The following is a 27,065-nucleotide window of genomic DNA, read 5'->3' as shown; positions in this document are numbered from 1 at the left end:
TCTAGCCCCTTTCCTCAGTTGATTTTGCCAATTTATTCTGCAAGTGGTTTGTTGATACACAGCCGTTTGCATATTGTCTCCCCCATTAGACCGTGAGCTCTCTGAGAGCAGGGACTGTTTTTGCCTTTCTCTGAGCTTAGCCCAGTACTTGGCACATAGTAGGTGCCTAATAAATGTTTATGGACTGAATGATTGAATCAGCCCACTCTCCTAGGAATGCCCCCTCCCTTGTCTAGTGACCCAGCCTCAGCCTGCTAAGTAATATAGAAAAAGACTCCAAACTTAATCCTTAGGACATCTGAATAGTTATTTATTGAGAAGCCACAGTTTACCGCACTTTTCAACTGTAGGCTTTGTATAAGGCCAAAAGCAAGATAGATCCACTACTATACAGAGAAAGGAAAAGCTTCTGGAGGGGACCCCAGGGTCATGCAGTGACTGGTCAAAATGGAATGTACATGACATATAAAAAACATAGTGAACCAAAATAATTTAAACTATGGTTACATTCTACTGAAATAAATATCCATTATCTTATTATAAACACATTATATAGTCTAGGATTGTAATTTAAATTTCATCTCTTCTTTTTTTTTTACATATACGATTATTGAAACTTTAAAAAGCAAAATGTAACACTCGATAGGGCATAGGTCAGTAGAACGTGATTGCTTGGGCCTGGGCTTGCTGGGTGGGGTGTCTCTTCTTAATTGGGCTTAACCTGTGCTGGACATTGGAATGACTGATCCATTGGTATATCATTTTTTTTGTGACTAACTGTATGGTTACGTGAAAGTAGATGATTTCACAAGGACTCAAGAGAGTCAAGCTTAAATTCTGGGGGCCAAAGGAAGAGCACAAAAACCTCAGTTATTGGAGCCTCATTTTTCTTTTAAAAAAAACCCAAAGCATTTTTATTTGTATATTCATTTATGCATTTGGGATCCACAGACAGAGAAACAGAGAAATGAATAGTACTTGAGGAACTCATCTTTATAATTTACCATCAGTGTGGAAACAGGATGCTAAGGCAGCATTGTTTAACTCTATTTATGACAGGGACATACCGAGGAGTTGGTCTGTGTATTCTCCATGAACTGTTTTTAAACAATGGTGCTCCATATTGCTTTGAATTTACAGTTACGAACCCAGGGAACCAATGAATCAAATGGAGGTGCTAATCTCGGTACCACACAGCTATTGGTAAACTTCTCATGGGCATTTAGAGTGGACGGAAAATTCCCCTAATGTGGCTATAACTGAATAAGAGACTAGGGGCATGCATTGATTACAAGGCTATGTCTTAGAGGACCTCTAGGACGGGGAGCATGTTTTAATCATCTTCTTCATCTTCTTCATCACTGTCCTTCATTGTAATGCCCTGAAGGCCCCCGCCTTCACTCACGGAGGCTGTGGCTTCTTCTACAGTAAGTCGGTTTCGGATTGTGTCGTAGGTTTTACTGTTTAAGGTCGAGTCCAGCACTCCTTGCAATCGGAAGTCCCTATAAGTTTTCTAAGGAGGGAAAAGATGCAGTGAGAAGGGAGACCAAAGCTTTGTGAGAGAGGAAAAAAAGCAAGCGAATTTTGTGGTATGAAAGAACCGACAGGCAGCTCATGTCACATTTTATTTATTACCAAACAAAAGCCATGATGTGGGAGTTACTATGGGCATTAGAAATTAAAATTCATTTCATGATAAGGAAGGAGGAATTGTAACAAGACACCCTGCATCCAATATAGTGGTTTCTGAAGTGTCTGTTAATTCAAAGCCACCAGAAGAAATACTCTCCTACTACTTTCTTTCACTTATGCCTCATTTTTTCCTCCTAGGTTAGCACCATTAACTACTGAGAGATAGAATTAGGAGTGTAGAAAACCAAAGTGAGGGGCCTGTGATCTTTTGTGATTTTTTTTGGTTGCATCCTGCTTTTTGGTATTTCAACTGTTCTTAGCTGCAGTAATACAAACACAGTCGTGTTCACATGACAGACATATGTATGTTGGTATAGGAAACGGATCGCAGGCAGCAAAAGTTATGGTGAGGATGAAGCACTAATGTTTCATCAATATGTTGTATGAATGTGACTCATTTTTAATCTTCTTTCTACAGAACTTGAGAATTAATTCTATCTATTTTATTTGGTACTTCTTGTAGGGATTTGGGTTGGGGGGGAAATTTTGACTTTTTTTTAAGAACAATGGATTGGACATTATTTGGTAATGAGAATTATTAAGGAGATTCATGCCATGGATTACATGGCTCCAGGTCCTTTCTCTCTCTTGAGATCTCATCACACTAGAATCTCTTGTCAGCTTCAGGATATTTGAAGGCTCACAGAAATTGTTTCTCTAAAAAAGCCTGAAAAATCCCGGAAAATGATTGGGAACATCTTACTTATGGAGATTTCATGAGAAAATTTTAAAAGATGTATCTTTTACTTCATTTAATTATTGTCTTGTTAATAAACATTTTTCTACGACCACCACCTTTATCCATCTTGCCTTTCTTTGAATCCCCGGGGCTTTTCACAGTACCTAGCACATAGTAGGTGCCTCATAAATGTTATTAACTGACTAGCACATGGTAGATTGCTATGTCTTATCTCAGAAGTGAGGAAGTTGGACTGAGTGACCTATGAGATTTTTCCAGCTCTGAATCTGGGCTCTTATGAATTCTGGGTCAAATCATAGCTTCTTCCTGAAGAGCTGAGGGTGTTAACTGAAATTGTCTATACACAATTCCAGAACCTCCAGTCATTTCAGGGAAGAAAGGTTAAATTAGTGGCATGGTCTTACGTAGACCAAATAGCTGGCAGGTAGACTGAATTTTTATTTTCATCATTTACTTTGATGTCCTGTAGACACAGCTTCGAGTGGTGTTTAGATTGTGGTGGGAGGAAAGGAATTCCAGGCCTTTATTCTAGTTCAATAGCAGGGCTCTGAGCAAAGACTTGGCTCCGCCAGTTAAGGCAGAAGAAACTCTGATGTTTGTTTTTGACACAAGCATAATTTGCAATGGAGAACACATTCTCTGGGCAGAGCACAGAAGGCTATATTAAGCCCCTTTAGATAACAGTTGAACTAGATGTCCTCTTAAGGTTCCTTCCATGTTTCCAATTGTATGACACCTCCTGCTTTGGTTCTTGATTCTTTAGGTCATCCAACCTTACCTCACCAAAGCTTGAACACCGCATTGATATGGGGACATCCCTGCAAGGTTCAGGAAGGGAGAAATCACTGAGCGGAGGGAATGAGGTCTCATGCTGGACCTCATCAAATCTAGTAGAATTAGGTTATTAAACATGTTCTTATAATTTGAAGCTTTTCTTAAAGAGAACGTTGGACAAATCACTCAAGCTCCTCGTATCTGAGTGTCCTCATCTGCAAATATGAAAGGGCTGGAATCGATGGTGTCTGAGGAGACTTTTGTCCGTAGTTCTGTAGCCTCTGCTATGCTCACTATAGAAAACTTGGAAAGCTTCAAGGTTCCTGATACATCAATTCTGGAAAATGCAGCAGTAAGGCAGCATGTGTGAGTGTGCATATATGTGTCCATGAGCACACATATACATGGATATATTTAATTAGAAGCACCTTTTCTTTTAATGCTCACAAAATAAGGGTAGGACAGAAAGGTGCCACACAAGGCTATTTATAACCAGCAGTCAGACAAGGGAAAATGGCCAATAGACACTTCCCCCCTCCGCCCCCCGCCAAGTTAGCTGGAGTCACAAATTTGAAAACTAGTCTGGATCAATATGTTGAATTACGATATTTCTTTTAATAGCTGTCATACACCTCTTCCTAGGATTTGATTTTAGAATTTAGAATCTTTATGAGGCCAATCCTTTTGAGAGCAAATTAATATAGATATTAATTTTCTTTAATTACCTCAAAATAAGCTGTAATTGGTTTTAAGTTATTACTAGGGTTAAAGAATGTTCTCTTCAGGAAAAAAAACATCCAAGAAGAAAAATAGAAATACATCTTTATCCTTTTAAAAATAGAAATTCAGCTAGATTTTACTCTCAAAATATTTTAAAAAGTGGCATATTTGGATTTATTCATTTTTTGAGCTGGCTTTTTTTATTGTTATTGCATATGAATGTTTTTAAACACGACACTGCAAAGCCTCGAATGGAAACTGAAATGATCAAAACCGTATTTACCCCCTTCTGCGAGCTTATTATTTCATGTAAACCACTGTGATTTCACACTGAAATAATTATCATTAGTCCAAGGAGCACACACATATGAACAGGAAAAAAAAGCTACTTTGAGGGTATGTGATCTCACCTTTGTGATCCCTTAGAGTTGATTGTATACACCCATTGTAAAAGAAACTCCTTCAATTAACTATCAGGGCAATCTTGATTTACATTCTCATAGGGATCACAAGCACATGTTTAGAAATAGCTCCCCTGTAATATTTCTATGAAATCAAGGGTGGAAAATTTTATTTAATTAACCTGGAAGTAGGATTGGTTAATCGGTAGGATTCATACATGAGTACAATAAGCCCATTTTTTGGGAAATTGTCAGCAGACCATAGTCTTTGTCGAACTGTTTCCTGATAAATCCACAGGGTCTTTGTCCAATCAGGGCAAAGATCTGATCTCAAATTTCACCTTTTTTTTTTTTTAACAAATATAATGAATCCACCACTCAGATAAAAATTTTCAAAGGATTCTCTTGCATCATCATTATTAAGATGATTCATTTTAGGCTTATCTCATATATCTTATTATCTTCCTTTCCTTTCCTTTTCCCAAGACCACTCTCTTGGAAAAGAAGCTGCAGATATCTGATGAAACATGTGGGCATTAGCTGTTTGCAAAAAAGCATGTTGCTTTTTTTTGTTTAATCTTTTACCTTTACCATCCTAATAAGTGTTTTCAGCTGATAAATATGAAGCTGCAAGTCCATCCGATCTGTCAACCAGGTGCAAATCACGTTCATGGAACTGTTGTACCATTGCTGGAAAAAAGAGACAAAAGTTCTCCAGCAAGCATGTTATAAAGGGGCTTGGGTTTATGAAGCTACAAAGTCCAATGATTAGTGGTCGATGGAGATTTTTATCTTGAGAGAGCATGGTGGACATACATTTAACAAAAATCCAGTCCTTTCCTGTTGCAAAAAAGCCCCAATTTACATACTAGTGTGCCAACATGAAACATAAATTTTTTGCCCATGACCACTCTAACCTTATAGTGTGGACAAGACCACTGTCCTCTCGATTCACCCTTAGCTGCGCTTTGAAGTGATTTCTTTTTCTTATTATCTTTGTGGTGTTGCTAATGCACACCATTGCGTGTCAGTTTCCGTAACACCATTTTTCCCAGTTCTCAAAGGCAGGCAATGACTCTTAATGCTGATAGAACTAAACACAGTCACTTACCACTTACCTTAAGGAAACTTCAAACCTCATCTGTGGAACTGGGAATCAGCCTGTGAGGGCCTCGAGGAGCCTGGATTAGGTAAGATGTCTTAGTGTGTTGGGGGCTTCCAGGCGCTAATACAATGAGTGTGGTTTATCTTTAGGACCCAAACGCACGCATGCAGCAGCTTATGCGACCTTGCCTGGACTGTGCAATCTGTTTTAATCTTAACACAAAAAATTATGAAAGATGAAAAAAGCAAATACAAATGAGCTCATTTCAAGCTGTTGAAATCATACTTCCCCCTTAAGGGGGTTAAATTTTGCTTCTTGCCTGTGAAAAATGCTTGAAGCTATGTCACTGCAGACTGCCACCCCTGCAGAGAAGGAAGTCTCTGGCTCGGTATAATTTTGTACTACTGCTCATATATTCATAAATCTCACTCGGAGACATATGAACAGTGTTATAAAGTGTCAGGGTAAAAAAAAAACACCCTCATCTTTTATACTTCACCAGGTTTCATTGCTTTCCACTGTAATTTACAAAATGTGTATTCACCAAAGAATTTACAAATAAAAATGGAAGGCATCGCGGACAAAGAATGTTAGGGTGCTTCTATGCGGCTTAGTGGAAGAGATGCAGAAAGAATGGGCAGGGAATTTGTACCATGCATTCTCACGCACACACACACATCACACACCAGTGGGGATTCAAAAAGCATAAATAAAAACATGTTTCTTATGATAACTCCACCCTTTCTCACCTAAAGATCATCCAAAATCAGTTTATGCCTAACACTCACAGTTTTCCCAATCCTTATTTCAGACTTAATTTAAAAAAAAATTAATCTTGAATTTTTCTTACAAGGTGAAACTTGGCAGTTTCACCTTGCAAGAAACGAGGCTTGTCTCTGTCACCGTGTTTTTTTTTAAACATTTCTACCCCCAAATCATATTTGAAATCCATCATTTTTTTGGCTCCTTCTTGTCCCAGCCAATTGCTGGTTCCCTCAGAACTCAGCACAGAAAAGAGCTCACACTGCTGTGCTCAAGGCAGCCATGAGTCCTGACAGCCAAATCCTGCTCTTTTAAAGATTATGAAGTTGACATTCAAAATTCCTGGGGGCACCTTGCCCTTCAGCAGGTGGGGATCACTGGATTCTTTGCTTTTGGTTTGGACCTGACCGGGGGGAGAATGGGATGCAGAGCAGATTCTAAAATGGATGGGTTTTTTCACCACTTGTAAAGACTTCTCTAAAGACAGAAGCAGGGAGTTTCTTGGAGTCTAGTCACACTGGATTCTAGGACTCTGGATATTAAAGATGCCTGGGAAGTCTAGAGCTAACCAACATCTTCCCTCAGAGTGTCTGGGGTGTTTGGGACCCAGAGGCCAAAATTGCCCTGAGCAGGATATGGCTTCTAACTCCACACACAGGCTGGCTTCAGCTGTCATGTCTGGTGACCCTCAGACCCTCTCAGGATGGGACAAAGAATGGAATTCTGGATGCATGGACATGGTTCCACAGTCCAAGCAAGCCCAAATGCCCCAGTCTGGAGATGGATGTTCTGTGGAGGATGGCATTACCGACCGAGGGCCTCCAGACCTGACACTGTCACACCAGGCCCAGGAGCCCACTGGCTGGCCCTGGATGGTTGGCCATGCCTCCCCAATGGGCTCCCCTTCTCCTCCCCAGGGGTGTTGCATCCTGAGGCATGTGGCATGCCTCAGAAGGAAGCGAAGGAGGCATGCGGCTCGCTGGCTTCTAGACAGTGGCATTTTGCTTTGGCTGTGAGGATAGACAAGCCACGCACCTCAGCCAAGAAGCCTGGTGTGACATGTCTTTTCTCTTCACTGAGAGACATGCCACCAAAAAAAAAAAGCTGCAAAGCCCCCCTCCCATTTTTTGTAAGCCGCGCTCATTCTGTTTCATTTCTCTTCCACATGGAGTTTGGAGAGTAAAAAAAAAAAAAAAAGATGCAGACTACTACTGACATTGTAATCTGTCACCCAAGTAGGGTGGGCCACGTGTACATCCAGGGCTCAGATCAAAAGAGTTCTTAATTGTCACTCCAACAAGCGCAATCATCCACAGCATGCCCGTGCCTCCTTGCCTGCTCATTGTAGGAGGTGTCAAATTCCCATCCAAAGAGGGAAAGAAGATAAAATTACTCCCTTCCAGACCTAGACCTCCCTTATGCTTAAGAGATGACCTGAGAGATACTTTGTGATGCAGTGCAATTAGACCTTGGTTTATGGGATATAGTGCTTGCATCCCTGGAACTTGGGATGCTGGAAGATCATGAGAGAGATACTGCCTTCTAATCTTGAACTTGGCTTCTCTGTTGCAACTTCTGTTCAACTAACAGTTTTCCGCCCTTTGAGGTGTCTGATTCTTCCCTGTCTATTTAGGTTGATGCCTGCTTCTCTCCCTGGGGTGGGTTTGATTTCCAAGGTCCTCATGGAATGGATGCCTTATGACTTCTCATGAGGGGAAGTTAATAAAAATATTTGAGGTGTTCTTTTGTTTTTGTATTTCTCTGGGTCTGGCTTTTTGGGCAGCTTACAGTAGAATGTAACCTTCTTGAAGGTGGGAGCTGTTTTTGTTACCACCGCTTCCCTCCTGCCTCCTGAAGAGCTTTGTATAGAGTTGGTGCTTTAAGAATGGAACTTAAGAATATCTCAGAGTAGCAAACTGAGTCAATCGGCTCAGCTCGCTTTTTAAAAGCTGGTAATCAGTCAGTCAACAAGCATTTTACTGTGTCTCCTATGGGCCAAGCATTTTGTGCTTAGAGCTGGGGATATGATTAAAGGGTACACACAAGTGTCCCCACACTGGATTGTGATGAAAGAGATAGTAGGATAAATATTTTAACTTCAAAGTAAAATTAAAATATTAACCCTAACTTAAAAAACCCCAATTTTGCCAGTTGAAGCATATGGTTCTTCTACTGTTAATACCTGCTGGTTTGGAATCCTAGAATGAAAGTGAAATAATATTCATTATTCTTGGGACAGCAAAGTGGTCAAGGGGATAGGGCTGAACTTACAGACAGAAAGACCTGAGTTTAAATCCTACCTCACGTACTTACTTCTATACGTGACTTTAGTCCACTTACCTAGCCTCCCCAGCCTGCTTTCTCATCTGTAAAATGGGGATAATCCTAGCACCTACCTCACAGGGGTGTTTTGAGGATCAAACGGGATAACTCAAGTAAAATGCTTTGCAAATCTTAATGCTCTAAATAAATGCTTACTATTCTTATTTTTATAACTCTTTACTGTCACTCTCATTTGTATTTCTATATTTGATGCTCACAATGGCCCAAGATAAAAAAAATTAATAATGCTGATAATAATTGTCATTCCATTGCATCCAACACTTTGTAACCGCATGGACCATTCCATCTATGGGATTTTCTTGGCCAAGATACTGGAGTGGTTTGCCATTTCCTGCTCTAGTGGATTAAGGCAAACAAAGGGTTAAATGGCTTGTCTAGGATCACACGGCTAGTAAGCGTCAGAGGCCAGATTTGAACTCAGGTCTTCCTGACTCCAGGCCATCCAGTTGCCTCCTCTAGATAAGGATAGTAATCATCAAAACTATAGGAAAAGAATTTGAATGGTGACAATAATAATTATACTAATATTTAAAGAGTGCCTTAAAGGTTTAAGATGCTTTAATGCCGACATGCTCCTCCCCATTTTATGGATGAAGACTGAGGTTTGCATAGGTGATGCGACTTTTCTGGGGTCACCCGGTAGAGCTGAGGCTTTCTGATGCCAAGCGAGGCTTCTCACTATAGCACAGCACAATTAGTCACCAAAGTGTTGGTCTTGAGACTCTAGAAATCTTTCATTTCACATGCGGCGCTCGAAATGCTTTCCTTTCTCTAAATGCACAAGCCCTGGAAGGATGAGCTGACAACCTATTTGTAAGTATCTTATTGTGAGCAAGAGTGGAAGTGTCACAATCGATCGCTGTCAGAGGGGTTCAAGTCCTGCCTGGGGGACATTATGCAAGTCCTTTGACGTCTCTGGGCCTCAGTTTCCTCATCTATAAAACAAAGACCTAGGATCCTCTGAGCTCTTCTCTGATCCATACTGGATATGTCCTTCACTGCCTAGAAAAATCTCTAGGACTACAAATGACAGATGAGCTGTTGATTTGAACTGGTGGAGGGATTTCACACACCAGGAGTTTCCCTGCCCTGATGAAACAGTGCGCTAATCAATAAGCATTTACTAAATGCTTTGTTAGGCACTGGAGAATTCAAAAGTATAGACCAAAAAAATAAGAAAAAAAACTAGCCAACATTTACTTAGTACCTACTACATGCCAAGCACTTTACAAATATTATCTGATTTGATCCTCACAACAACCCCAGGAGGGAGGTGCTATCTTACAGATTTTTTTATTTTTATTTTTTTTTTCATTTTTCCTCATTTTACAGATGAGGAAACTGAGGCAAACAGAGGTTGAGTGACTTGTCCAGGGTCCCCAGACTAGTGTGTGTCTAAAGCCAGATTCAAACTCAGGTCTTCCTGATGCCAGGCCAGGCTACCTCACAGCTGTCCTCTGAAGAGGAGTGAGTATTAAACCTTAAAAATCTTGATAAATGTAAAAGACAAATTTTAACAGACCAGGAGAGAAAATAATGCACTGGTTTTGAACAGAAGAGCCTAGTTTTGCATGTTTCTGGATCAATAATCTTTTCTGCTGGAAGCAGTTCTCACTGCTAGCATCCTTTGCCACTCAGGAGAGCATATCTGAGCTCAGCAACTTCTTCAATTGTCTTTTAAATTTAGCACATGAGAAAGAAAGCCTCTGACCTCCTAGGTGCTGTATCCCTAAATGCCGGGGAGAAATAAGGGAAGGCATTTGGCCGGTGTAACGTTAGTAATGTTGGGCATCTCTGAGGCATCCCTTCACCACCATTGACTTGGATCTTTCAATGGCCACGGAGAGTCAAAAAAGGGAGTCTCTGCTCCATTCAATCAGAGCTGTGCATTTTTCTTCAAGCCTGAGGACCCAAGCCTTGAGTGGTTCAGTCTCCTCCCCTCTTCTTTTTCCCTCCCTCCTAGCCGGGGAGATTACACACTGAAGACAAGACGAGAAGCGTACGATTTTCCAAGAAAAAGAAATGAACACTATTTTCTCTGGGAGTAGATTGAGTTTCATATCCCAATAAGCGGCACGTCACTTTTTCATTAGCTTAATCAATTCAGTAGCAAAGTTGCTGGATGCTGGGTAGTCATCATATACCACTAAGCCATATTTAATCTAGAAAATACTGTTTCTGAGCAAACTACCTCCAGCCCTTTATTGACCCATCTTAAAATTGCTCTTGAGTTCATGTTGACTCTGTATAAGGTAGGCGTTTAATAAATGCTGATTGAATGATTGAGTGATTTGTCATCTAGATGCTATGGGGCTCAGTGAAGTGACAGCCCAGAGAGGAAGGGCACATTGTTATTTCTGATATTTGGATATTGACTTGACATAGTGGAAAGAGTGATGAAGACCTGGCTTGGGAAATCTCATCTCTGATTTGCCTGTTAGCCGTTTGATCCTGGGCAAGTCACAGCTTATGGGGACCCCAGTTTCCTAAGCTATACAAGAGGATTAGACTAGATGATCTCGGGGGTCCCTTCTGGTTCTAAAACCATTTTGGAATCGGCAATCCCACCTCTGACACCTGCTAGCTATGTCATCGTGGGTGAGCTCCTCTCCTGATCTGGGCCTCAGTTTGCTGAACTGTAAGGAGGGAACGATGCCTTTAGCTACTGCCTCACAAGGTTGTTACTGAGGCTTTGATGAGAACATATGCGTAGGCTGCTTTGCAAAACTTAAATGATGATGACGATTCTTCAGAAGAATTCTATTATAACTAATTAAAGATGATTGTGATATCTATTTAGTTATAACACTGATCATGGCCCCAGACGTGACAATGGCATAGGGTAAAAATTTCATCATGGATTCTCGCATAGGATCATAGACTTACTGTTGAAAGGGACCCTTGGGGGTCATTTAACTCAAGTAAATGGAGAAACCAATGCCCAGAGCTGATAGAAGCACAGGTTTAGAGCTGGGAGGGGCCTTAGGGACTATTTTGCCCAATCTCCTCATTTTACCAGTGAGGAAACTGGGGCCAAGAGAAACTCAGTGATTTGCCCAAAATCAAACAGGAAGTAGCAGAGTTGGGATTTGAACCCAGGTCTTTTCATTCCAAATCTAGCATTCTTTCCACTCCATTCTGCTCCATCTACCTTTGTGTGTAGTAGCCCTGACACATTTGTGCTGCAGGGATTTTAAATTAGCAACTAGAAACTATGATGTTGGAGTCTGAGAGCAAAGGGCTTGTCAATCACCTGTCCTGTCATTCCAGTCATCATCCTTGGAACTTCTGGATGCAAACAGCCCTTCTTAGCTGTCACTCCCCTCTATGGGTTCTTTCCTCCTATTCTAAAGTAAGCTCCTTGAGGGCAGGAAATGTCTTGCTTTTCTATTTTTATTCCTACCACTCGTACAGTGCTCAGTATTTGGTAAATACTATGCTTTTTCATTCATTTATTCACTTAAAATACTGAGAGAAAATCTTCCAGAATTTTAAAAATGGAAAATCTTATTGCCATGGGTTTTAATTTTCTCTCAACCACTTCAGGTCTATACTTCCCAGCCTATGCATCACTCCCTTTGGTATGGAATGCTTTGAAAGATTAAAAACATAATCAAACGGGATGATTCTTTTTATTTCAAGAAAACCAAGTTCACTTAAATTTGGTTCTTTAGGCATGGGATATTTCACTGCCCATAACTGAAATTTAGTTTAGCATCCCAAGTAGTGACACATGAGATTGTGTCTACATGCCCAACTTGACTTCTCCTCTTTCCTATCTCCTCAAATCTAACAAAAAATAAATCCTGAATCTGATTAAGCATTTTCTGTCTATCTGTCTATCTATCTATCTATCTATCTATCTATCTATCTATCTATCTATCTATCTATCTATCCATCCATCCATCTATCCTTCCTTCTATTCATCAATCCATCCATCCATCCATCTATACATCTATCTATTTATTTATCTGTTAATTTATCTATTCATCAATCCACCCATCCTATTTATCTATCCATCTATCATCTACCTATCTATCCATCTGTCTATCATTTATTTAAGTTATTTTTGGGGGAGGGAGGATGGGATAACTACCAAAAACCAGAAGAGGCACTGTGGGCTATTAATTGAATTCAACCCATCTTAAGAGCGATTAAAAAATAGGAACAGTGAATTTTGCAAAGTTGAGTCTTTTAGCCAAATTGCTGGATGAAGACATCAAAAGGGAGCTCTGTAGGTAAAGAAGGGTGAGAGAGTTTTTCTATGGAACATAAGACAACAGTAGTGTTTCTGGCTCGCTACCTTGATAAGCTCAGAGGGCCAACCAGGGAGAAAACCCTTTTAGAACCCGGGCTGTCTAATAAGACAGCGAAATATTGCTGGCATGGAGACAATAGGAAAGACAATAATCATAATGATACTGTAACTACAGCCACTTGACCAGACCCTTGGTTTTACTTTTCAATGACCAAAGATGGTTATTTATTCCACTCCTCCTCCTCTCCTGGCCCTTCTAAGCCTGCTTGAATTGCTAAACTGAAATACCATCATGAAATCTTTTATTTTTTGGACTTTCAGGAGATATATTTCATTCTTACAACTTGGGTAACTTAAGAGCATGTGAAAGACCTCATCCAGAGAAAAAGGACACTGGGCTTGTCTTTGCAGCTTTTCCAAAGCAATCTTAGCTTTCTTAAATCTAAGCCATGAATGTGGGTTCTTCTTGAATAGAAACTGTGAGAGGCCTGGTCAAATGACAATAATCAAAGGCGGCTGGAGTGTATAGTGGATTTGAACCCAAGTATTCCTGATCATAAGTCCTGTGTCCTGTTCCCTCTTTCAGAGGGGAAACATGGCTTCCTATGTGACTTCAGTGCAACCCCTCTAGGCCTAAGGCCAAGGCCCTGATTTGCCCAATGGGTCAACTTACAGCAGGCCTCTGGATTTTGGGTAGAATTCTCTAGGAAACAAAAACCAGCCTCTGAAGATGACTAGTCTTTGTTTTGTTTTTACAAATGGAGCCAGTGGCAGAGGGGCTTCCCTTTGCCAAGGGCCTCAATCTCTCAGAATTTCATCCTTTGGTAGAGTTGTCCTAGGAATGATCACTTTCCGGGCACTGGGGAGGCACTAGTCCTTCAGAAAGGCTCCAGGGACTCTACCTGGGACTGTAAATCTTGGGACCTCCCTTCTCTACCCTGGCTGGAGGGTCTGATGAAGTAGGCTGTGAGGTCTCCAGTCACAGTGAATTTCTTTTTTCATTTTTGGCTTCAGTAATTATGGTGGGCACACCCCAACAACTTGGATCCAACCCTCTCAAACAGGTCCTTCATTGGGTCAAAAAGAGTGCCAAGGAATAAGTGTTGTCTTGGGTTACCTCTTAACATTTTGTTTGTCATGGATCCCTCTGGCATGCTGGTGAAGACTAGGTACCCCTTCTCAGAAAAAGGTTTTTTTTTTTTAAATAATCGAAGGAAATGATAAATAATGGAAATAAAGACACATTTTTCCCATCCAAGTTCACAGATCCCCTGAAATCTATCCATGGAACCCCCCAGGTCCCTGCTCTATTATCTGATTGAGAAGCTGACCACAGTAGCTGCAGCCCTCCCAAACTGTATATTTCAATTGTTAAGCTCCTTTTCATATAGCAGTCCCTATTGTAAAGAAGCAGAAACCCTGTGGAAATAGAGAAGGTACGTTAATGAGAGGGGAAGAAGTATGTTCCAAGCGGCTGCTTACTTGACATTTTTAAACTTCTTTTTTTAAAGGATTCTCAGGTTCTTATTTCTCTCTGAAAGCCAAAGCATTTCTAGAAGATATTATTTATACCTCTCAGGAAAGGTACAAAGCTGTACCTTTATTCAAAAAAGTAACCATCCACTCAAAGGAAATTTATGACCATCCTTCAGTTGCCCCAAATACTGACATGAAAAAGAGTCCGACAATCAGAAAACTTTGATGATGTGGATCACAAACCCATCATAGGACTATAAGACAACATGGCTTCCAAACCTGAAGTCAGGCATATCTGCATTATTGACACCGAGGAGTCTTCCAGGGTCCCTACAGGAGCCCTTCTGAATGCAAATCCAGCAGAAGATGTTTATTTTAAGATTTAATAGCTAGCTAGCACCCTAGCATTTGCCAAACATTTTACAAATATCATCTCATTTGATATCCACAATAACCCTGTGAAGGTGCTACTATTATTCCCACTTTTATAGATGGGAAAACTGAGATTTAAGTGACTTACTCAGGGTCACATGGCCAGTAATTATCAGGATTTGACCTCAGATCTTCCTGATTCCTAGGTCCAGTACTCAATCCATGACGCCATCATGCCATCTCACTGTCTTGAAGACTTCCCTTCTCTTAGGAGGTGCAATGCTACAATCAACAGCCTTCATCTGTATTATTTAATCAGCTTGGTTAAAGACCCAGGGCAGCTCAACAACCTGGACTAGAGAGAAGCCCATTTCTGAATCACCACAGAGAAATGAGCCTCTCAGTACTTGGGACACTGAAAGGTTTAAGTGACTTGTCCATGAGACTTGGGGGTAGGGGATGGGGGAGAGAGAGAGAGAGAGAGAGAGAGAGAGAGAGAGAGAGAGAGAGAGAGAGAGAGAGAGAAAGGGAGAGATGGAAGGAGAAACAGAGACAGAGTGAGAGAGACAGATGGAGACAGAGAGACACAGACAGAGAAAACAGGAGACACACACACACACACACACAGAGAGAGAGAGAGAGAGAGAGAGAGAGAGAGAGAGAGAGAGAGAGAAATTAATAATGAATGTGTTCATGTCACCAGGTCTATTCTTTGTTCTTTGCAGACTCAAAGGCCAATCTAGATGTGGGGACCCAATCCTGGTATAGATTGATTGCCCACGGTCACATAGCAGGACTTGAACCCAGGTCTTCCTAGTTTTAAGGATGTCCCTTCAGGTACATTGTCATGACGTCTCTCTGTGTGGGGCAGTGGAAAGGGCATTGGGGCTGGAGTCAGGAAGAGAGTTCAAATCTGGCCTCAGACACGTACTAGCTATGCAACCCTTGGCAAGTCACTTCACCCTGTTTGCCTCAGTTTCCTCATCTGTAAAATGAGCTGGAGAAGGAAATGGCGAACCCCTCCCAGTATGTTTGCCAAGAAGAGCCCAAATGGGGTCATGAAGAGTCAGAAACAACTGAACAACAACAACAAGTGATCTTTGAGGGGGCAGTGCTGGAATAACTCGGGGGCACATAGAGGTCTCACAACATTTCCTTTTACTGCAGCAAGTGCTGTGAAAGACGAGGAGAAAACAGTCATCAGCCCTTAAAAAGGAAGACAAAAGTGAAGAATGTGACTCTCAACTAATCCACATACAAATGCTTTTAAGGTAAGGTTTTGGGGGAGTTAATCTGCACCAAGAATAAGGGCGTTATCTTCAGATTGGACTTTGGATATGAAAAGAACAAAGAATAGATCTGATGATATTGGAGCATCCATTCTCTCTCTCTCTCTGTCTGTCTGTCTCTTATTTTTCCTTTCCCTCTCCCTCTCCTTCTCCTCTCCTTACCTGTCCTTTCCCTCTTCTCTCCTTTCTTTTCTTTTCTTTCCTTCCCTCCCTCTCTTCCTTCCTTCCTTCTTACCTTTCCTTCCTTCCTTTATTTTCCTTCCTTCCTCTATTTTCCTTCCTCCCTCCTTCCCTTTCTCTTCTCCCTCCATCTTTCTTTCCTTCCTTCTTTGCCCACAGGAAAAATGTCTCTAAATCTTTTTACCAGAATTCAATGAAATCCAGGGACCAAGAATAGGAACATTTCATTAAGAATGTAATTATTCTAGGGAATTCAGAAATTCAAGCAAAAAAAAAAACTATAGAAGAGGGAAGTGAAAAAGAGGAAGAGGGGCGAGAGAGAGAGAGAGAGAGAGGGAGAGAGAGAGTGAGTTTTTGGTGTTTCATGACACAACACCTAAAATGTTTTTAATGAAGACCCTTTTCTCTCCCAGCACAATTGTAATGAAGTAATACTTGCTAAACTGCAGAAATCCTTCCCTTCTGCCTATTCAGCCCTTTTCTCTCCATGAAAGTCTGCTTTTCTAAAAAGGCAGCAGTTTCTCTTTCACCAACGTTGCTCACACTACCACAGACTTATTAAGGTTTGGAATGTACACTCAGGCAGTCCTTATTGTAGGAAACAATTAAAGGGAATTAGTCTAATAATACGAGGCAGGGCAGCTTTTGCCCTTCCCAGAGTAATGACTCCTGCATGGAACAGTTATACTCATAAAAATCATGTATTTCTTAAATGCATTAAAATGATCTGAGCACCAAGGCTTGGCAATTAACACGGGCCCACTGAGGAGCGCTTATTCCCCAGGCTAAGGGGGATTAATCTCTGTATTAGCTCCAGCAAGGTCTTCCTTCAATGAAAATACATTAGAAGGAATTTGATTTGGAGGCAAATGCCCTGCACACAAGAGCTTTCACATGAGGTTTAATTTCCCTCTCATCTTGCAGGGTGGCTAGGTAGAAAGAGAATACCTGGCTTCGTCATGGGGCGTGGAGAGTAGCTGGTGCCAAGGGTAGGTCTTGGTCCCTTTCCCTTTGGCAAGTCTTCAGACTGAGGACGTGAAGGCCTGAGTTCTTACAGATGGCACCCCGCTTCCTTTCCTAGGGAACCTGCTTAACTCTCTCTTCAATGCCTGGCACATAGTAAGTGCTATAGAGATGCTAGTTATTATTATTATTAATCTTTCATTCTCCAACTTCACCCTCCAAGCTCTGAGTGGTCAGGGATGGACCAAAGGCAGTGGACGGATTAGGAAGCTCTAGGCCTTGTTAGGAAGTGACCGCCTGGGGGTGGGGTGGGAAAGAGGAGACTTGGGTGGAGGAGCTCTATCTCTGACCCTGGTGGCTTTGTCGCCTTGACAACCCCCCCCCCCCCAACCAAGTCCGCCAAAGGAACAAGCTTAATTTTCTTTCTTTTCCTTCTCTTTCTCTGCTACCCTTCACCAAAAACACGCAAAACGTACGCCATCCAACATAAAGTCGCCGAAATAGCAATCTTGTCTCTGAATATATAAATTGCAAAAATTGATATGAATAAATCTGCAAGTAACGCACTGATTGTGGCACTTTTTTTTTTCTTTCCAAACCCGCTCTGGGTTCCTCTTTCGGGGAGGTGGTGTTATTACACATCCCTAAGAACATCTGCAAACTCCGGGCTCCTTTCGTTAGAACTGAATGGAGGCCTGACCTCCTGTTCCTTGCCATGAACCTGGAGTTCACACTCATATTTTGCATGTTACAGGAAGCTACAGCTCGCCCCAGGGGTGCTGCACACAGAATCTCAGAAGCCAGATGCAGCCCTGCCTCTCCAGGCACCTGAAGGAGTATTCGGTCCCCATTCAAAAGCAGGTCCCCGACCAGTCGCTACAGGTCACTCGGGCTTCTCTGAAGAGGAGGACAAAACCAGGAATGCTTCTAGGGCTGGGCTGTCAGCAGGGAAGCGGGGGGATTACAAGGAACCTGTGACTCTGCCTCTTTCTGCCTTTGCTGGTAGTTTTTTTTTGTATGTGAACAAGAGCCATACAACAGATTGGGCCTGGTATAAAGGCCTGAGACTGTGCAAAGGAACCCCACTGAGCTTCAGCTGTGCTCGCAATTAGCAATAGACATGGGATGATTATTGTTGTGGTAGCTGATGGCAATGCAAAGTGACAAGTTTTATGGGGGGAAGTTAGGAGCAGTGGGGATGGGTGTGCGGCAAGTTTTTTTCCCTCTTTTTCTTTCTTTCTTTCTTTCTCTCTTTCCACCCTCCCCCCCCCAACCCCCCTGCAAAACCCGTTTTTCGGAGTCTGCAACCTAGCTTAGTCAAAGCTCCTTCCCCTCCATCACTCAAAAGAGCCTTACAGAATCGTTGAAAGAATATATTTTTTTCATTCCTCTCGGCCCTTCAGAATGGGGTTTTCTAGGTCAGAGCTTCCTTACTTCTCTATTTAAGGTCCCCAAATACCCATTTGCCTCAAATTAGCAGAAAGCTTGTAGTTAGAGGCAAGAGATTAAGCATACAAAATTACACAGCAGGTGACTGCTGGGTAGATTTGGGGGTTGAGAAGTCTTTAAAACTGACTACAAGACATTATATACTTCTGACAAAAGAACATAGCAATCCTACCTGGTTCCTTCAGCCACCGTTGTTTGTCTATTATTATGCGCTTTAATGCTCATGAGAGCAAAACTATTGGTGATATTACTCAATTACCATAGTAACTCACACCCGCGACCTCTCATTTCAGCGTTTGCTTCCCGACATGGACCAATCCCGGCTGTTCGCATCTATTTAAAATGGTGACTCGCAGTGCTCAGGAGAGCCCCGAATACAGGCTGGCATCTCGTTATTTTGGGGGAGGGGGCAGGGTGTTGTCTTGGGACCTGAATATATTTGGAAATGTTGAGCTCGGGCCTTCAGATTAACCTTTCCAATTGAAGGTGTTCCAAGGCTGCTTGATGACATTGTGGAAATGCAGGACAATGCCCAGGGAAAAGAAAAGAATGAGCATGGGTTCACAGGAGACCAATAGCCCTCCAGCTGCCCTAAGATCCATGACTGCTTTCACTTGTCCCCAGTCTTTCTCATCCAAAGTTAGGCAAGAAGAAAACCAGAGACTCTTTTCTAGGTTATCCATTCCTATCAATGGGACTCCACATATAATGTAATGGGGGTGGGGTACCAACATCCAAAAGGAAATTGATGAAACAGTCAGTGAAACTAAATGGCAGTGACTCTACATGCTAACTTCTCATTTTCACATTTTTTTAAGGGAGTGCTGGCTCTGGAGTCAGTTCAAATCCCACTCTGGATACTTACTACTTGAACAAATTATTTAAACTCTCTGGGCCTCAGTTTCTTCATATATGAAATGAAGGGGCTGGACTAAATGATCCTCAAGGTCTCTTCTAGCTTCAGATTTATGGTCCTTTGATATTAGTGGGAGTATATATTTCTACAATCATAATATGCAGCAATAAATGTATGTGTGTATATGTGTATGTATGTGTAGTATATATGTACATGTTGTCTCTCCCCTTACATTGTAAACTCCTTAAAGGCAGGGACTTCTTACTTTTTCTTTGCATTCTCGATACTTATCATCATGCCTGAAAGTGATAATGGTTGTTTTTTGCTGGATTGATCACCTATCAACCAATTAACCAATCACCTAATAAACCAATTAGCAAGCATCTATTAAGCACATGCCATGTGCCACACAATGGACTAGGAACTGAGAGGACAAAGATAAAAAAGGAATTATTTGCCCCCAATCCTTTCCACAATCCATAGAGTATGTATCATTATTATAGGTTCATAAGTTTAGAAGGATCTTAGAGATACCTAGTGATCTCACAGGTGAGGAAGCTGAGACTCAGAGAGATGAGGGCAGTTGCCCAATCTCACCCAGAAAGGAAGTGACGGAGGTGCTGGGATCTGAACCTAGCTCTTCTGACACCAAATCTAGTTCTCTGTTCCATATGTATGTACGTAGGAGAAAAAAAATAAGCCCACATACCCTAATTTGGTTTTGTTGGCTCTGTTCATAAAGTAAGGGACCTTGGGGGGATCTAACTGTAGGAATCCTAAGATTTAGAGCTAGGTTAGTGATTCACAGATCCAGAAATGGGGGACCCCAAGCTCGGGGGGACCCTAACTCTATCCCAACAGATGATGAAACTGAGACCCAGAAAAAGTGAAGTGAGTGTCCAGTCACCCTGATGAGTGGTACAGTTGGGACTAAAATGCATGTCATTGTTAAATCTTTCCTGAAGCCTGTCGCAACCAAGGGGACACAGTTAAAAACAAACAAATGCTTCAAGTTCCCTGATTTTGCCCGCTGTAAGAACAATCGTGTCATGCTTACTCTGGAATCCCTCCACATTTTTATCAACATCATGGTCTAGTGAAGCAGAGTTACCTTCCTTATCTAAAGGCAGTTTCTTATTATCCCAAAGCCTTCTTAGTCTGAAAGCAAGACCAAATTTAGGCATCCAGTCTGGATCTGTGATTGTTGTACACAACACTACCACCGGGCTGCTGGGATCCCAAACACTTTAATGAGAAACCTATTAGTGATCAAGGGCTGAAGGGCCAATAGAAAAATGGGGTCACTGTAATAATAACACATGACCAATACACCAAACTCATTATAGCCACATTATAGATAAATCAAAGCAATATATACTCCCACATATAAATATATATCGTAAAGGACTAAATGCTAATTGATATCTTTCCCCAGGACAGATTTATCAGCTATGGTATCAAGAAGCAAGAGAGAGATTCTGTTTCTGACTGTTGTAGAACTGGACCCTTGTTAGAGAAAATTTCTTTTTTCAAAGGACATCAGTAAGGAATGAAGTGTGGCTCAAGCCTCCCAGGACTCATGTTGGCCCGTATGCCAGCCCCTTGTTCTTCCTTGGGCAGCTACAGCATTAGTAGCAATGTGCTGACCATCAAGAAGAAAGATACTTTCTGAAGCCTATTTTCCACTAGATGTATCGGGGATCTGGTGACAGGCTTCCTCATCCCCTGAGAGAATAATAGTAATGATAATCAATAATAATAATAGCCAACTGTTTACATAATGAGCTTGATTACAACAACCCTGTGAGGTTGCTTTTCCTGTTTTACAGATGAGGAAACTGAGTCTAAGAGACATTAAACAATTTCTCCAGGATCACCCAGTAGTAGTCTGAGGTGGGATTTGACCTCCAGTCTTACTGACTGCAACTCTGGTATAGTCCACTATCCCACCTAAGAGAGAAAAGATCCTTTGCCCTCTAAACAAGTGATTATTTGATGCCAAAGTATGGCTATGGAAAAAATTCCAAGATATGAGTTACCATAATCCTTTACAATTCAATTATATTTAGGATTAGATTCCATTTTGATAATCAAGGGATCATAGATCCAGAGCTGGAAGGGACCCTAGAGGTCACCTCCTTCTGCTTTTTCACTCCCCGTTATACATTTTCTTCCCTTATCAAAATGTAAAGGAGGGACTGTCTCATCTTGCTAGTTTGCATCTGCATTCCCAGCACTTAGTACAATGTTTACCAAATGCTTAATCATTCATTCATTTAGATGAAAAAATGGTGCATTTAGACCTCTAAAAAGACCTCTAAATGCATAGCATGGACAGCACCCATAATTTGCAAGAGCAAGAGTCACCATCTAACAGGGGCTTATTCTTCCATCAGAAAATGTACCAATCCCCTAGACACTTGCTTGGTCACCAGAAGTAGATTTGGAGCTAAACCTGTTAGATTGTAGCCAGATTTTAATGAATGATGAACATCTGTGTAAGTAAGTTGCGTACCATACAGATGTAATTATAGAAAGGGTGGCAATGATCACAACTCATGGTACAGTATTGAGATCAGGATGGGGAAGAATGCATCCTTAAGTGTTGATTGATTGGTGTCCACGGTGTCCACATCATTTCCCCCTGGTAGTAGGGTATGGGCTATTCCAACTTGGTTTTTGTATCCTCAGAGCCCGACACAATGTGTAGCACATTGTCAGCACTTAATAAATGCTCTCAGAGGATCATATGTTGTTGATCTTATGTTGAGATGAATTCCATAGTTGTAAACTTTTTATAGATCTAGATTATATAATTGTGTATATGTAACATATGCTATATATAATACATATAATAATTATAGACCAAAGAGTTAAAATTAAAACTAACAAATTTCCCCTAAATCAGTGAGCTTTTGGCTAGGCTAAGAGGATCATGATCTATACTTTCAAATGTGAATACAGCACGCTCTAAAAATTCATATAATTTCCACACACCCCAGATAAAAAATACACAGAGGCCAAGAGCTCAAGGGAATTCTTTCCTTGGTAAAACTAGCTAGCTATTGGCCAAGCAAATGATGGCATTAGCACAAAGAACTCTACTGGGAAGTATTGTCCAAAACCCTAAAATTGAAAGAAAACAAAACCTAACAACTGTGATCAGATTTCAGATATGTTCTCAAGGTCCTCCCCCCTCTCTTTTCTCCCTATGAACAGCCTTTATGCTATATGTCAACCAAATGAGAAAGTTGGATTCCTTTTGGGGGGTGCTTTTTGGATACTGTCTGTGGGAACAGATTTTTAAAAGCCGGGGCTATACCTGGGAAATTTCCAAATACCAGTCAATATGGAAGGTAGGTGTTGCTCAGAACCTGGTCAAGAAGGTGGATGCAGTGAATGGGAATGTGCTGGTTGGGTCTTTAAGAGAAGGATGAAGGGTTCCAGTTTTGGGAATTATTGGGAAAAGGAATTCTGGATGGCCAACAGCAGAAAAAAAGGCCGAAGACAATCAGAATGTGGGATGAAAACCTTTGGCCAACTGCTTACAATAACACAATGCCACTTGTCCTAGCAGGAGACTTTTTGATAGACACAACGTGCATTTGCTTAGTGGGGGTCAGAGACTAGAATCTGATGCCTGGGATCTATTGACATAGCTGATGGTAAAGCAGGTAGAGTGATGGGCCTGGAGTCAGGAAGACCTGAGTTCAAATCAGCCTCAGACACTTACTTGCTGTGTGACCCTGGGCAAGTTACTTAGTCCCTGTTTTCCTCAGTTTCCTCAACTGTAAAACAGGGACAATAACAGCACTTAGGGTTGTTGTGAAGATCAAATGAGATGATTTTTTTAAAAAGCCCTTAGTATGTTGTCTGGCATGCAGTGGCGCTATATAAATGCTTTTCCCTCTTTCCCTCTTCACTCCAAAACAGTTCAAACTATGAAATGTTTGTCAAAATGAAAGTCATTCTCTAGGTACAGCTGGGTTCTACTGTCTGATTAATGCCCTTTTCCTCTTCTTGCTTTATTTTAATCTCTGTGAACCATGTTCTGCTTTTTATTATTTTTTTTACTGTGTTACTCTAATTTTTCTCCTCTTCCTTCAGAAATATCTAAAAAGCCATTTGTCAGATCATGTACCCACACCACACACTTGGGGAAGGAACCCACCTGATCAGTTAAAGGCTTAAACCTCATTTTACTCAAGCTAGGAGCATGAATCTCTTTCATGATCTGCAAACAGTTTTGGGGAGGCAGGGGCACCATGAAAGAGACCACTAGCAAAAAGTTACTATTTCGGAGGCATTGGGAATGATTGGTACCAGGCCCAAGAGCAGAGAGTTAAATAGTAAATTAGCGATGAGTTAATACGTCCAGAATTGATCACCCTGCCTGCTGATTGAAGCCTCCCGATAAAAAAACAAAACAAAACAAAACAAAAAACCCTCCCCATCCCCCCCTTTTTTTTACCCTTTTTAGTCTACAGAAAACGAAATTAAACACTTGTGGGTTCATTCTAAAGAGTGAATGAAATTGAATAAGGTACCTAGTACTTGAGATGCGAGGGGAGTACTTGAATAGAGCAAACCTCCGAAGTTGAATGGAGTGCCTTTGGGGACCAATTTGTCTCTTTTCACTCTCTATTCTTCCTTTTTTGCTGACAGATGCACAAAGGCGGAACTACTCCACGAAGCTTATCTTCATGCACCCCCAGCAGCTGTCACTTTTGTCGAGCAAGTTAATCAGGCAAATGCCACCATATCCCACTTTCTATAAGGAACAACATGTTATAGACAGTACTCTTGCTAGAAAGAGACTTTATTTTAACTTTGACTGGCTTGCTTTCCCACCCCTCCAGCCCCCCACCCCCACTCAGTTTTCCCCCTTCTCCCCAAAAGGGGGGGAAAGAAGAAAACTTTGCCTAAGCTTACAATTTGGCCAGCCACGATGGCATTAAAAATGAACAATAATACACCACACAGTCAGGTTTTAAGCTATTTAGTGATTTAAAGGACTTGGGGCCACATTAGACCCACATGGGGTTTATGCTATTAGGCTGAATGCCACAGGCTAGGGCAGAAAAAAAAAAAACAACCTTGCAGGCAGAAAACACTATTACTCCATGGATGTCTTGGATCCATTTACTTCTACTCTTTCTCTTTGTAAAAACATTTTGCATCCCTTCCTGGTTATTTACATGTCTCCTTTGTGAAACCTGACTGTATCGAGAAAGGCTCCCCATGATTCAGAACAGCATTCATTCACGTACCTTGTAGGTTGGCACCTTTTACCCATATGCCTAAATTTCCTTTTCAAGCCCCCACCAAAACCAGGGATCCTGAGGCAAAATGAAGGGACTTGCTAGCCTCTGGCTCCCTGGAACCCTAGGCCAACTGAGAAGGGTCTTTCCTGGTAACTCGTCCACCTCTACTTTCCTCACTTCTGTGTAAGGAGGACTCATGAGGACGTGAGCCATGATGAAAGGGTGCCCCATGCTGGCTCAGATCCTCTCTGAGAGCCCTCACTCACTCTGAGAACTCAATGCCAAAACCAGACATATTTTCATTAAACAAACTCTTTAGAAACAATGTCTGTGGAGAACTTGCCACTGGACAAGGGATTTGTCATTTTCAAGGACTGGCAGGCAGCTCAAAGATCCCGTAAACTCTTTGAAGGCACCAATGCTGAAGGCTGTTTTCCCTGCCTCATTCATCCCACCCTCACTCCCTTCTTCATTTCTCCTCTTGCTAGGTTGTTTACTGCATCCCCAGAAGGATGACCAGGTCTCCAGTCACCAAAGTTGTACAGCTCCCCTAGGCACAATTGGCTAAGGCATTTCTGTAGTTGTGAATCCATCTGTATTACTTACAGATTGTGTAACCATGTTCTTCTGTAATCTCAAATTCCCTTTTCCTGTATAATGTTCCTGGGCGATGAAACCTCAGAACAGCACAGAAGACTTAACTATGCTGGTAGGTTATAAAGTCAATAGAGCCTGATAGGCCTTTCAACCACATTGTTTCTGAATAAGAATGCAGGGCTGAGTCTTACAGAAAGGACTTAAGCTGAGACCCTAAACTATTTATCAACTGTCTAGGATGGAAGTGCTGTTGGATTACCTTTCCCTTTTCAAAATAAACCCTGCAAACTTTGTTCCAGGGGGATAAAAGCTCCCAGACAAAACGCAGAGGGAGATACAGACGGAGAGCCAAAACCCAGCCCTCCCTCAGTTGTGCCTAGGTATAGCAGCCTTCTGTGGCCCATATGGCATTCAAGATCACCCACTGTTTCACGGTGTTTAGCTGGGGCGACGATGGAGTCCCACCCATAATTGGGTGGAAGTTGGATTTAAGGTGGTATCTTCTGTCCCTGTGCTGGAGACTGGCTTGGGGCCTCCAGCACAGAAGTCTGGCTTCAAGGCAACCAACTCCCTTACTGTTCCACAAGAGAATGAACCCTGTGGGTATAAATTGTCGGCGCCATGTCTCTGGGATTAGACACACAGCCCGCATCATTGTTAGCAGGAAAGGCATGACTAATGAAACATGTTCTGCACTAAAGAATGTGCCCCCAAAGGTTAGTTTAGCAGGGATTTTTGTTCTCTGGTACATCACACACTTATAATAATAGACCACATTTCTATAGCTCTTTGAAGATTACAAAGCACTTTCCTTACAACATCCTTGTGAGGTAGGCGATTCAAGAATCGCTATTTCCATTTGAAATACTAATACTAGCATTCATGTAGCACTGGCTGTATAACAGACACTGTGCTCAGCCCTTTACAAATGTTAGCTCATCTGATCCTCATGACAGCCCTGGGAAGTGGATACTATTATCGTCTCTATTTTACAGTTGAGGAAACTGAGGCACACAGAGATTTTTTTTTAATGACTTGCCCAAGGTCACACAGCTAGTAAGTATCTGAGACCAGATTTGAGCTCAGGTCTTCTATAGGCCCAGAGCTCTAACCAATGCATCATTCAACTGCCTCATGAGGAAGTGGAGTGAGGAGACTGGCAGCCTAATTCTGAGGTCATCCAATCCTCCCCCCATTGCACCATACTGCTCCTTGTGAGGTGTAGCAGGTTGGTGGTGGGATTGCTCTCATTGCCGCCTCCTGTGGGCTACCTGCATGACCCTGAATCCTCTTTCTCAGTGCCCTCATTCCAATTTTGGCTTTGTCTATTTTTAGTAGGCATTAACATAGCATAGCTGATTTTCCCCCAATAAATATGGAATAATGTTAACTTGATTTCTGGGTGACCCCCTCCTCCCCACCCTATTTCCCACCCCCTAATTAGGAATCAGGAGGTCTGGTTTCTAGTCCCCAGATCTCAGTCACTAATCTGTGTCCCTGTGGTCCAGGGCAGGCCATTTGGCTTTCTTTGACCTTCATTTCTCCACCCATAAAACAGGAACAAAACCACTGCACCTATCTCATGGGGCTCTTCAAGACCTCGATGAGACAATGGATTAGAAAGGACTTTGAAAAATACAAGTGCTTTATGAGTATAAAGGGGTTTGCTCTATGGTGGTTAGTGCTGTGAATCCTCTAAAATAAAAGCATTTGGATTCCAGAATTCAGATCTAGATAGAATGGAGAAACAAGTTTCCTAAAATAGGATTCTTAGGTTTCAAGAAACAGTCGATAGGGCCCTGATCACAAATTAAATGAGGCCACGGGTCTATGACCATTCTGATAGATCATCTGTAAGAGAAAA

At 41.8% G+C, this 27,065-nt stretch overlaps 1 protein-coding gene across 1 annotated transcript in view; it reads right to left on the bottom strand.

Moving 5' to 3' along the window:
- Positions 1-282: 282 nt before the first annotated feature.
- CADPS (calcium dependent secretion activator) overlaps positions 283-27,065 on the bottom strand; it is a 575,524-nt gene continuing 548,741 nt past the window's right edge. The window contains exons 31-32 of the mRNA XM_036738381.1: positions 4,873-4,977; positions 283-1,513 (exon numbers count right to left, since the gene is read on the bottom strand). Of these exons, the coding sequence (XP_036594276.1) occupies positions 1,334-1,513; positions 4,873-4,977 (285 nt within the window). The 3' untranslated portion in view covers positions 283-1,333. The remainder of the gene's footprint in view (positions 1,514-4,872; positions 4,978-27,065) is intronic.

The sequence above is a fragment of the Trichosurus vulpecula genome, chromosome 9, assembly GCF_011100635.1.
Source record: "Trichosurus vulpecula isolate mTriVul1 chromosome 9, mTriVul1.pri, whole genome shotgun sequence".
Lineage (NCBI taxonomy): Eukaryota > Metazoa > Chordata > Mammalia > Diprotodontia > Phalangeridae > Trichosurus > Trichosurus vulpecula.
Note: the sequence above shows the minus strand (reverse complement) of the source record. Positions and strands in the feature narration are given on the sequence as shown.